At 39.9% G+C, this 13,744-nt stretch overlaps 1 protein-coding gene across 6 annotated transcripts in view; it reads right to left on the reverse strand.

Moving 5' to 3' along the window:
• Positions 1-13,744, reverse strand: part of LOC105933805 (protein diaphanous homolog 3) — a gene marked incomplete at its 5' end in the record, with an annotated part of 217,759 nt that overhangs the window by 147,139 nt on the left and 56,876 nt on the right. For 3 of the 6 annotated variants that reach the window (XM_036136074.1, XM_036136078.1, XM_036136072.1), the window contains 1 exon segment: positions 1,070-1,102. In XM_036136074.1, coding sequence (XP_035991967.1) covers positions 1,070-1,102 — 33 coding nt within the window. 6 annotated transcript variants of the gene reach the window in all.

The following is a 13,744-nucleotide window of genomic DNA, read 5'->3' on the forward strand; positions in this document are numbered from 1 at the left end:
GTCTGCCCACATTCTCCTCGGCATCAACTTCATCTTCCCATCCATGAGTCATTTCGATCCAGACTTGAGCTAATGTTCATAAATGCAGAGCTTTGAAAAGTGGCGAGCCAGAGCGCTACATAAAGGCTTCTACAGCATTACGCAAAGATTCAATCTGGAGTGTGTGGTGAACAATTCACGGCAACAGGTAAGGTTTTAGTCTTCCTGACTAAATGAGGACAGTGTCATCCCAGAATATGTCTGTGGCAGCAACAGAAAGACAAGCCTATTGATGGACATGTAGGCGCTCAGCTGATATTGCTTTTTGGACATACGTTGCAGGACATCAATCAACTCTAGTAACCCTTGATTGCAGGCTTGTTTCATAGACCCTTGGTATGATACCTCCGTCGCGTCAACCTGCTCTTGTTCTTTTCCCAAACCACATTCCTCCTCCTGAGCCCAGGCTTTAATAATGCGTCAGACATTGCTTAACATGCTTTCATCAATTTATTTAAGGGTCGTTTAGGATACAAGAAGGTCCTTGCTATTACACAGGGGAGGGATACTAGACCTTGGCTAAAATAAATCAGGTAATACCTTCCTTTTTTTTTTTTTTTGGCCAGGTAGTGTAAATTCAGATTTGAACACACACACACTCACACACGCACAAAACATACCCTCTTAAGTCACGTGCACAAAGAGGAACTCCTGGTTGCTTTTAATTATCTAGGACACCAGATTAACAGAACAAAACGCTCAACCCTCGGAGTACGCCGGGTAATTGTCTGGTGCTGTAATTATCGCGAGTGTGTGCTGAGAAGAGAGGAGAGGCTAGCAGGGAATAAAAGAGGGAAACGGTGTCTAAGAACACAGGGGTTAATCCGCAGGAAAAGGTAGGCCTGCTGTTCCAAGCGGTCTTGTTCTCCTTTCAGGGATCCTGTATCCAATTAAAAAGTGAAGAGGTATACTTGGAGCTCCCGCATGATGGAGTCGAGTAGCATGTGCACAAACACGCACACCTACGGCACAGCTCGCCATGCTCAGAAAAACAAACACAGCCACACACTGAGCTATTGCTTGGACTTACGTGGCTCCTCCGTGACTACATTCTCCTCACAGTCTTTGTGTGAGAGGGGAGAGAGAGAGAGAGAGAGACATAGAAGCAGGACAATAAAATGAAGAGCCCAATATAAAGCAAAGAGGAGAAAGAATGAAGAGATAAAAAAAGGCATTATACTTTAAAAGCACAGCACAAAAACACAGAGACTCCCGTAAACTACTTTGACATATAAAGTTGGAATAAAATGGTTTCAAAGGATATTACCAGAGATCTTCAGCAAATATTCATAAACATACTTAGAAAAGTTTAACTTTAATCATAACTAAAGACAACCATTATTTGGACGTCATTACAAATTCATATTGCACTGTTTTATGGAGAGATTTGGTCACAATTACAACTGAGCTGATAAATCTGTCATACATCAAATCCCCATCTGTAAAGAAATTGAGCCCACTGTTAACAGCGAAAGGTTAATTATTTATTTTGCAGTAGCTCCTTTTCTGCATGAATCGGATTTTAAAGAGACATGAAGGACGCTTTGCATAACCCTCCTATACGAGACAAACCATAACTTCTATCACATCCCTGCTTCTTGTGTGTGTTTAACATGCAATGATGCGATCTGAACAGCATTACCTCGTCTTGATGAATACATTTATTACAGGACGGCTATTGCTTGAGAGAACATGAAAGTAAATCAAGATAAAATTTTAAGACATTACAACATAAATGAAATAATAAATCCATGAAGGACTAAATTATTCACTCTCAGAGAAATGTAATCTTGTATTTGGTGCTACTCAGCATTTTAATGCACTGTGAGCCCAGAAAGCCTTCTGCTTATTTCATTAAGATGTGGCAGTCTGCTTTTTAAAACTTGCAGCCAGATGAAACCTCATTTCACATAGCACACAACAAATATTTCAGACATTTACTTTTAACCTCTTTGACTCATATACATATAAAAGTATTAAGATACATTAAACCTTTTAATTCTTGTCATGTTACCACCACATTTTACAGGGATTTTAATGTGACAGACAAACACAAAGAGTTATTTGAGAACTACAATGAAGGAAATATTTCACGAGAAATGTGTGGCAGCCAACCTTTTATTCCAATTCACCTAAAATAATTCTGGTCAAGCAATTGCCTTCAGAAGTCACTTCAGACATTCCACTTGTAACACCGGGGTTTATGAAGGCCTCAGAGGGTTTTTTTTTATTGAACATTAATGCATTATGAAGCCCAAGGAACATATCAGACAGGTCAGGCATGGACTTGTGAAGAAGTTCAGAGATGGCTTAGATTCTAATAAAATATCTTCAGTTTTGAGCAATCGAACAATTCTTAATCATAATACGGAAATGGAAAACATATGGCACAACAGAGGAGCCAACTTAGACCCTGCTTTCCTCAGTAAAGAAAGAAGTTTTGTTGTGTTTCTACTGTTCGGCTAGACCACAACGACACACATTTGCACAAAAACAGCACAATTTCAAAAGAGGTTCCAGAGTGAAACGTTTTGAAAACATCCCGGTCTCTCTTATCGTGTAGACAGGATAAATGTAATCTGCCTATCTTGGGAAGCCCTGATAAACGCACCGTGTGACCTGCCGGTGGCTTTATTTAAGCTCCGAGTCATTGTATGGAGGTAGATATGGTTCAAAACATCTAAGCTCGTATTTTTGATCCAAGCTTGCTTTGTGGATGTGTACAACTGTGCATTAAAATCTGAACTTGTACAACTACACATTTACTTGTACCAAAGTAGTCACATACATGCAAAACCAATTTGAGGTTGTGTGTAAAATTTTCACCTGTAGAGAATTTTTACGCAAATAATTAGTATTTGTATTTTTCCTGGTGTATTTTTTCCCACTACAACAACAGGTCAGTGAACACAGCTCCTCGAGTCTGTTGCTGCACACGTTAAATTCTTCTCTCATTGGTGGGACTTTTAAAACATTTCTTGCAGCTGTTTTTACCAAAACTCAGCTGTGTCTGCATTAGCGAAACAGGTGAGGGAAGGGACTATGGGATGGAGGAGAAAACTGGGGCCTGGTCCACACAAAGATGGGTTTGACTATATCCAACAAACATTTTAGTCAGATGATAAATTGTGTCCAGAGAAAGCAGCCGCTAAACCGGCAACATTTGAAACTGGCTCCAAGAGTGGGAAATTTGAGGCTCTTCTCCGCAGCTCCTCTACTGCATTTGTGTGGACCGCCTTGACGTCAGTCTACACAAACACCTCTTTTGTCCCCCCTGTGTTTGGTGTTTCTGCCCTGCTCTTCTTCCTTTCTCTTCCTTCTCATATATAGAAAAACATCCCAATCTTTGATGTTTCCAAGGATAAACATTAAATCCATAATCTTCAAATGGAAAGCACATGGTCTGATAATAAATCTGCCTTGACAGGGCCGTCCACCAAAACTCAGATCGGGAAAGGAGGGCATTAATCAGAGAGGCAGCACAGAGACCAAAGGTAATCCTGAAGGAGCTGCAGAGCTTCACCACAGAGACTGGAGGATCTGTCCATTGGACCACAATAAGCTGTACAATCCATAGAGCTGGGCTATATGAAAGAGTGGCCAAAAAAAGGCCGTTAGTGTTAAAAGTAAGAAGCCTAAAGGAATATGTGTCGACTCCCTAAAGGTATAGAGGAATGTGCTCTAGTCACATGAGACTAAAATTAAACTATTCAGCCACCAAGGAAAATGTCTGAAAATGTCACCCCAAGAACACTCTCCCACAATGAACCATGGTTGTGGCAGCATCATGCTATGGGGACATTTTCAGCACCGAAAACTGTGAAATTGGCCCGAGTCAAGGGAATGATGGATGGTATTAAATACAGGGTCTGACATAGGTCTTGCTGTGAGAATCCGAAGCATCCTCACTCAGATGGTTTAAGGTGAAACATTGGAATGTGTTGGAATGGCCTAGTCAAAGTCCAGACCTCAATCCAATTGAGATTTAGTGATAAGACTTGAAGATCACAGTTTACAAATGAAAACTGTCCAAAATCAAAGAGCTGGAGCAGTTTATCTTTGGGGAACGGGCAAAAAAATCCCAGTGGGGAGATGTAGCGAGCTCAGAGAGACTGATCCAAAGTCACTTGCAGCTGTATTTGCTGCACAAATTTGCATATACAAAATACTGACATTAGGGGGCTGACCAGTTATGCATGCTGAAGTTTTATTTTATCCTCATCGTTGTTTTCCTCACAACAAAAATAATATACCTTCACAGTTGTAGCCATGTAATCTTGCCTGCAAGTTGAATTCTTCTTAGTATTTGTGCCTTCACAAACACACTAGAATCCATCTTGTACCGGTCCAGCTTCAACCGTTTGTGTCCAAACCAAAAACGGTTTTGGCCAATCACGTTACAGCATTATGGTTACATACCAGTGCGACGAAAGCAAGAGCTGCCGAGCACACAGCCGAACCAACATAAACATGGCAGCGCAGGAGGACTCACACGTAGCTGCTGCTATCACATCTGTTTTGTAAGAATCCACAATTTCATCTTTGAAAGAACAACAGCAATAAGCGCCTTGACAAGCACTTGTGGTTTCTCATGATGACTATTGCTTATGTTTTTATTTGATACCTTTATTGGCAAAATAATTGTCACTTTGCCCAATTAGCTTGGAGCGTTCCGTTGAATGTCCCACCTTTCCCCAAATACATTTGATAGGAGCAGTCCCAAATTGATAATGCACTGTTTTCGGATCACATGCTTGTTTTATTTGAGTTTATTCCTTTTACTCAATTGTTTAAGCCTTGCCCACCTGCTGTTTGGCGCTGACGAGTTTGTAATTTGTCTACTGCTGCTCATCTCTCTGCTGTTTTTAGCCAGTTGGATTTGCAGCCCGCAGTGTCTTCCAGCACTGAGAAGCTTTTCTTATATCTTAATTCCTTGTGCAACAATATTTTAAAAGCCAGACGATCAAAGCCCAGACTAGAGCCTCGGTTAACCGACCATACTCGCTCCATTAGACAGGATTATAGAAAAAAATAACAAAAGTGGAGAAAAGATCAATTACAAGTTTCTTTGACATACTGAGTGACAGCTGGTTCTGTTATCAGACGGCTGCGAAACACGCTTGAGTAAAATATTACTCTTACATTATTGTGACAAATACTCATAATCCCCGTATTCTTTATAAAACCATTAAAATTGCTCTTAATGCTCATCAGACTGCCCCTCTGGATGCTTCCTGAGACTTCTGTGATAGCTTCCGTTGCTTCTTCTTTGACAAGGTTGTCCACACTAAAACTAGCATTTCTCTTCCCTCTAATAATTAATCTACCTTGTCCTGTTGTCCTACAGTTTTTGATCATTTTGCGTGTACTTCTCTCTTCTCACTAGAGAAACTAGTTATCGGTATGACATCTTCTGGATCCCCTTGTGATGTTGTTCCACCATGTCTTTTCAAGGAAGGCTTTCCTAACTTCAAATGTTGTACCAAGCACTTTTAAACCTGCTGTGGTGCAACCCTTGCTTAAAAAAAAAAAAAAAAAAAAAAAAAAAAAAAAAAAAAAAAAAAAAAAAAAAAAAAAGCAGGGCTCAATCCATTGGTTTTGTCAAACTTCAGGCCAATCTCCAAGTTACCTTCTTTGTCTAAAATTGTTTATACCCAGCTGAAGGGTTATTCGGATAAAAATAGGATTTTGGAAGTGTATCAGTCTGGTTTTAAAACGTATAGTACTGAATCTGCTCTTTTAAGAGTTTTTGATTGTATATTTTGGGTAATGGATTCTGGAAACTGTGTTCTACTGGTGCTTTTGGACTTGACAGCTGCTTTTGACACAGTGGACCACAACATCCTTATCTCCGGACTGGAGCAGTGGGTGTGCATCACTGACTATAGGAGCTTCTGTGTAATGTTGGAGGATTTTACCTCTGCCTCAGCTGCCCTCCCCTGGAGTTCCCCCAGGGGTCCATTCTTGGTCCTCTCCTGTTTACGTGCCATTGAACTGCCACTTGGTGCTATTTTTAGGAAGCATTGCATGCCATTTCATTTGTATGCTGATGACTGCCAATTCTATTTTCCTCTAAAACATAACGGTTCTGTTCAACTTCAACTTGATTGTCTAGACGACATCAGCAGATGGATGGTTCTGAATTTCCCCAGTTTTAATGAGAAAAAAAAGACAGGTTATGCTTTATTAATTCATGCAGTCCGAACAATGCTCCTTTTTTCAATCTTTCCTCCTAGGCCCCATATGAAAAGTCCTGTGTCTCTAATTTAGGAGAAAATTTTGGACACTAGCTTCAAACTTAATGCACATGTGTTGCTGTGACCAAGTCCTCCTTTTTTCAATTGAGGCAGCTATCAAAAATTAAGCCCCTCCTGTCTAGACACCATCTTGAAATTGCGGTCCATGCTTTCATCACCTCACGTCTGGACTATTGTAATTCTCTTGGTGTCAGCCAGGTCACTCTTTCCCGAGTATAGCGTGTACAGAATGCTACTGAATGGTTTTTAACTGGAAGAAATAAACATGCTCACATAACGTCAGTTTTAGCATCCCTCCACTGGCTACCTGTTACGTTTCAAATCCATTTTAAAATTATTTTACTTGCTTTTAAAGTGCCAAAATGGGCTGGCCCCTTCCTATTTACCTGAACTGCTCCACACCTATAAACCTTTGTGTGTCCTTAGATCAGTGGACAAAATGCTTTTATCTGTCCTAAAGTCTTTTTATAAATCCAGAGGAGACAGAGATTTTGCAGTTCTGCCTCCTAAATTGAGGAATGACCTGCCACTGGTGGTTAGGCAGGCTCCATCTCTTGGTGTTTTTAAAACTCATCTGAAAATACACTTTTTTCTTTGGCTTTTAACTCAAAGTGAGTTTTTTTATGTGTTCCAACTGTACTTGTTTTGGTTCCTTCATTTTTGTTTAGAATATAGTGTGTTTTATGTATATATTTTTTATGTATTTTTTTTTGTGCAGTACTTTGGTCAGCTTCTATGTTGTTTTTAAAGTGCTCTTAAAATAAAATGGTATGGTAAAGAACTAGAGTGTCACACATTATCGATCTGGCTGGCCAGGTTAGTAGACATGTTCTGTAAATTAAATGGTGCAAACTTGCAAACCATTTTATTTCCATATTGTGAGGCAACAAAGTGCTTTTAGTTTGCAGGAGGCCATGTAGAAAGAACAACAAATATTTAGTAGAGGGTGCACCCGTCAGAGGGGACATACATTTTTTTGTTCCACATGTAATATGATATGTAGTGGAAATCTAATCCATACAAAAAAATAGCAAAAAAGACAAAAAAACTTCAAACAGAAAAACAAAGTGCAACATACTCCATCCAATCTGACACAGATTGAGTTGATTTGCAAAGAGGAATAGGCATAACTTTTGCTCTAATAATGAGCAAAGTTATAAACTACAAAATATCACAGCGGAGCTCAGAGTTTTATTGCAAAACACGTTAAAAATCATGCACCTATCCCCTCCTCTTCACAATTGTGCACAGTGCTGTGTTTGCCTGTAACATAAATTCACAGTAAAACATGCTGACATCTGTGGTGGCGAAGCGACAAAATGTGTAAGTTCAAGAGTTAGGAATACATACGCAAAACGTTGCTTCCATGGTTGGGTCAAAAGAAATTCTACAAGTCAAGCTCACGTGAAACCTGAAAGCCTCCATCCATTTCGTTTACGAGATACTGACAAGATAAAAATCACATCACCCACATACACTCAGTCCACATCACCCCAGTTGTTATCAGTTAAACTGGCTAATTAGATTGCCCCCTTCCAACGTAACCCCTCAATCTCTCTGGCTTTAGAACGGGTCCTCTTCAGGGAAATCCACTCATTATACATTAGCCAATTAAGATGTCATGCAGGAGGTCGAAGGTCACAGGTTAATCAATCAAAGAGAGTGCCGATAGTTGTGATTATCAGATTCCGCCGTCACCCCGGAAGCAGGAAAAGATAAGGATACACCTGTGAGAGCTGAGCAGTGGGGAGTCTGTTGCATCGGATGTATCAGGAAACAAGCATCAGTTACAGGAAAGCTGTAACCTATAGCAGCAATGATGGATCAGTGTTTCTTTTGACAAGAAGCAAAGTCCTGTGTCACTGAGTGATGCCAATTAGAATCAGAAAGCAGAAAATCAGTGAAAAGTGAAGCTAAGGCTGTCCTTTACAAACAACACCGACAAAATACATCTAAACTGACCTTTTATTAATATTGTATGAATGAGTTCGGGATTTCTTAAAATATCCTAAGTTAGGTTAAACCCTCTTCTTTGATCAATTTCAGCTCAATGGTTAGAATATATTTTTTAAAAAAGCAACGTAAAGACTAAATACAGGTATTTAAAGCAACTGCAGTTAACATTTGGAACAGTAAATTCTCTATTACCCCACAGTAAAAACTGCAAAAGCAAACCATCCATTCATCGTCTAAGCCCACTTGACCTCTAGCCATCATTGGCCATGAGGCAGGGTGCTCCCCAGACTGCTCATGAGTCTATCACAGGCAACACCTAGACACACAATGAAAATAACTATGCACCCACACACTCACAACCTAAAGACAATTTAGGGTAACCAATTACCCAACAGGTATGTTTTTTGACTGTGGGAGGAAGCCAGAGTACCCAGAAAGAACCCATGCATGCACAGGGAAAACATGCAAACTCCCAGACCAGGTCTACAACCCAGGACTTTCTTGCTGCAAGGCAACAGTGCAACTAACTGTGCAACTGGCAGACCCACAAAAAAAAAAAAAACTAAACATGCTTATTAATGTTCCTGTCAAACGCATTGCTGGTTAAACAAGAAACGAGATGATATATTATTTTCTTAAGAAAAGCAAAGCCGTGTTTAGTGGCTGGATCGCCTGGGGCCTCAATGCTGGATTTTTTTTTTTTCTGCTAAAAAAGTTATCTGCACTTCTCACTTGTGGTAATTTTGCTGTTTGGTTTTGATCTGATCTCTGCCACAGTTTAAAGGCACTTGACAACGTGTAACACGGCGCGCACGCACACACGCTTCCCAAACAGCCGTCCTTCCCACAAGGCAGTATCAGTGAATTCTGCCATCAAAGCACTAAAGGGAGTGGTGGATGAAATAAAACTGCTGTGAAAGAGCATGACTGATGCTGTACATGACAGGCAGACCTCAGAGACAAGCGAGTAACACCTCAAATTCAAACCTCCACCCCCACCCTAGCCTTTGCGTGTACAGACACACACACACACACACACACAAATCTCCCTCCTCTCGTCCCTTTCCACTCACACCATCACTTCATCGTTTCACGATTTCTAATCAGAGGAAGCTGCTTACTGGAACTGGCCTGGTTTTTACACACACACACACACACACACACACACACACACACACACACACACACACACACACACACACACATAAACACACATCCTTGTTTAAAATACTTACTGAGGACCATGCTTTGACTTCCATAGACTGCCATTCCTTTTCAACCCTTTCTATGGCCTAACCCTGACCTAACCTAATTGAAACTTTAGTCCTGAACCTAACCCGTAACCCAGAGAAAAAAAAAAGTGAGGACCAGAAAAAAAGTTCCTCACTTTACTAGTAAAATGTGCCACACACACATACACATAATGAGCGAGAGAGTGCAAGAGAGAGAGAGAGAGAGAGAATCAAATGTAGTGTACTTTGCAGTTAATGCTAAAGAAAAATGAATTATCAATTAACAAATTCACAAAATTATCATTGGCAGTCCTTTTACCCTGAGTGACTATATCATCAACAAGACGTCCTCTTCATCTCTGGAGCTTAACTTACTGTGTTGACTATGGGATGCCGTAGCAAATGCCTGTAACACTATTGCTCCGATCATAATGGGCAAACCATACGCTTTTCTGGGGCCTCTCAGAGAAATGCCAGATTATTTACATGCCTCTCCCCTGTAAGGAGCGAGCACCAAATTACCAAAGGGGAACACTTTTCCTACCGTCGTTTTAACTGTAGAAATCAACTGATCAGTTGACAGAAATTACCAAAATGGGAAAGAATAGTATATACAACCAAGTCTGGACAAGCTCTCGTTCACTACACCTGCTTAATTTCACATTTTTCTCCCTGTAGCACTTAAAATGGCTTCAAGTATTGCATTTTTTTCCACAAGAGCTGTATCAAGGTTGGAATTACAGAACAGTGAAAAACCTAGGGCAGAGCCACTTTCAAACATATTTTCATCTAGTAACAAAGCCACCGATTTTACTAAGAGGAGCCATAGCCAGTAATGCGAGGTCAATTATTTTTCAGTGGTTGCAACAAACAAATACACGACGGCCTTGCAGACTGTAAAACTAGGTAAGATTTCAAAAAAGCTAAACACAAGGAATTAAAAGCATGCAACCTAAAATGCCTGTGCTTTATGCATTCACTCTTGTTTGATGCTTTCTCTATTCGTAGCCAGAAATGTTTGCAGATGCCTCTACTTTTTACATGAAAGTACTCAGTCCCATAATAATGTTAATATGAAACATATAAAGTTTACAGAGCAAACGTCCAAGGGCGGTACTTTAACCTCATCCTATTTTACAAACAATACCTAAAACCGGGAATGACCAATCCTCTCGGGTGGTTTTCTCCCACTCATCAGTCACAACTACATCTGGTTAACAAGAATAAAAATGGAAAACTTTGATATTTTCAGCTTTATTTCTTCATGTCCAGCCCATTGAGCTTCCAGCCTTTCATATCAGTGATGAAAAATAAATAAACAAGATGAGTTCAAACAGTGTTTGAGAGACAGACTGCGTTATCTGTCAGGTTCAAGTGAACATGACTCAATTTTGAGAAGACTTTGGTTCTTTTGGGGGGGCGGAAACACAAACCTGTCAAGAACAGTATCACCTTTTAAATTTTTAACTGGGAAACGTGGGTTCAAAGATAAAAAAAAAAAGCATTTCACGATTAATGATTACAAATTTTGGGCTGATTGTAGAATCCGCCTGTCCAGCTGTGCGGGGAATAGATTATTTCAGCAGAACTGAATCTCCCAGACAAGCTTTAATTGTTTTCAGCCTTCTCATTGTCCGTTTCTAGGAACCTAAACAACAGTACCTGGAGTAAATTTATTTAAAAATAAATAAACTGTTTTATACGAAAGCAACTAGATCACATTTAATTTTTGTTGAAAGTTTGTTTAAATACCAGAAATTGATATTTATACTCTAGTTCAGGGCTTCCCAATCTTTTCAGCCTGCGACCCACCAAATAACAGTGCCAGAGACTGGCAGCCCCATTTTCGAAGAGTGGGAGTTTTTTCTTTTTGGAAATCATGAGAATAAAGTTGTAAAATGAACAGAATAAAGTGATATTGTTGTAAGAACTCTAACAAAAAACTGCAGCCTCCCCTCTATGTTAAAATGAGAAATGTGAAACATCTTGTAAAGTTATACTTTATCAGTTTCATATATAAAGGAGATGCTAGATCTTTTTAGCACATCAGCATCAAATCATCTCCCAACCCCCACTTTAGGAACTCCTGCTCTAGGTTATCCTACCCTCAGCATCTCATAAAAGTAGTCCACTCCATAGTTGTGTGTTAAAGAAAGGGAAAATATTGCTTCATTGAGCACCGACTTATAAACGCTAACACATTTAGACGCCTGAAATTCAAAACTCCTTTACAAATCCACTATGAAATGCTTAAGAGGTTGAGCAAGATATTTTTTTAGCTAGTTAGAAAATTTGGGAGAATAACAGAAACTGTAGCTTATTTTCGATTCACAGAAGACAAGATGTAACAGTTTCTGTTAAAAGGTGACATTAAAGCAAAGGCAAACGCATGTGACGTCACTTTTCTTCTAGTTTAAATATTGACAATCTGCATCTTATCAACACTGTTGGAAACAAAAGCCAGCGGGCGCTGCCTTCGGCATTAGCATCAGCCCAGCATTAGGGTCAAATTGGTCATATGTATTTTTGAGGCAAAGAGTCAAAGTTGTGTTTGTCTATGTATATGTATCTGCATATTTGGGCTGCAGTTGATATTTAGATCGCTTACTTTTTTTGATTAGGCTTCATTTATCTAAAGAAATATATTGTGACAACTGTGTCTGCCTTAAAAGGCAGACAAGCACACAGCTAAGGGAAAGTTGAGAGGGCAGCTGCCTTCAAAGGCTAATTAAATCACTGCGTTGGTTCTAACAACCAATCAAGGCAGTCATGCAGGTAAGGTTTAAATCACTGCTATTAAGGGGGGTTCTGTAGCAGGGTTAATTTAGAAGGCCTCACAATTGAATCAGCAAACGTCCACATGCACACTCAGACACATAGCAGTACTTTCAAAGGCCATTACAGAGGTATATGGACAGAATCACAGCCTGCCTTTATCAAATACTAATATATACCGGTATATATATATATATATATATATATATATATATATATATATATATATATATATATATATATATATATATATATATATATATATATATATATATAGATAGATAGATTATATAGGTCCTCTTTATAATTAGGCTGTGAGCAGATCCCCATAACATGAACTTTAACTGGAATACACACACATGTATTCATATTTTACACACACACTGTTGCCTGCAGCAAAATTCACCACTAGACATCAGATGCACAGAAGGGGGCTGCTTGCAGCAAGTGAACAAATCCAGCGCTCCGACAAATCTGTCAGGTCTACAGTCAACAGAGTGGAGAAGAATAGTCAGACAGGCTGCGCAATTTGACTGTTGACTCGCTGTATGGTTCAAATTCCACTAAGCCTTGAACTTCAGTCAGCCTGACAGGAAGTACAAGAAAGCACAGGAGACATCAAACAGACGTCCACGTGCTGTTTGAGCTCTACATACCTGCCCTAACGTCTCCTCCCTGCCTTATCGTAAAAACACAACTCGGCATTGGCATCGCAGAGCAAGGGCGAGAGCAGCTGCAATTGTCTATTTGCACATGGAGCATCCCCAGCCCCCCTCCACCCCCCCACCCCGTCAGCTGTGCTACCACCAGCAAAAGTGAGACAGCGAGGTAGATCAGAGTAATGAAGTGAAGGAGCTCTGTTGTGAGTGAGCTAATCAAAGTGAACCATGCAGGGCCACCTCTCCCTGTGATCAAGACTAGATGACCCAGGGCCATAATTAGTCTGAGACTTTCATTCTGATAGCAGCAAATTAACAGACTTCATTAGGCTTTTTTTTTCCCCCTCCCTCCTTTCTCCATTTATTCCTGCTGCACCAAGATCACGAAAAACTACTTCTGTGTGAGCGTTAACATCTTCAACATCACAGTCATTTCTGGAGGTTTTTTTTTTAAAAAGAGAAGAAATCTATCCCACAGAGAGAACAAGTAAGTATACTCTTTTAAAAAGTGCATTTGCAAATCTTGACTGAAGTTCAACAACACAATAAGATTCATGACTGATTAGAAGGTTGTTAATCAGTGTGTATTGGCCTGTGGGCATGAATATCACCAGGACCTTTATTCTCAGTGGAATAGTGCCCTCTATAGGACTCCGGGAGATGTGCCGTTGCCCTCTTAATATGTTTGTATGTGTATACGCTAAATGAGTATTATGAAGGCAGCTGTCATATCAGGTTTGAAGCATTGTTATCTCCATTTCTCTTCACAGCGACAGCACCAGTTTGATCTCAACAGTTGTTAAGCCCACCCTAACATTTCCCAAGT

The sequence above is a fragment of the Fundulus heteroclitus genome, chromosome 4 (genome assembly GCF_011125445.2).
Source record: "Fundulus heteroclitus isolate FHET01 chromosome 4, MU-UCD_Fhet_4.1, whole genome shotgun sequence".
NCBI classification, from domain to species: domain Eukaryota; kingdom Metazoa; phylum Chordata; class Actinopteri; order Cyprinodontiformes; family Fundulidae; genus Fundulus; species Fundulus heteroclitus.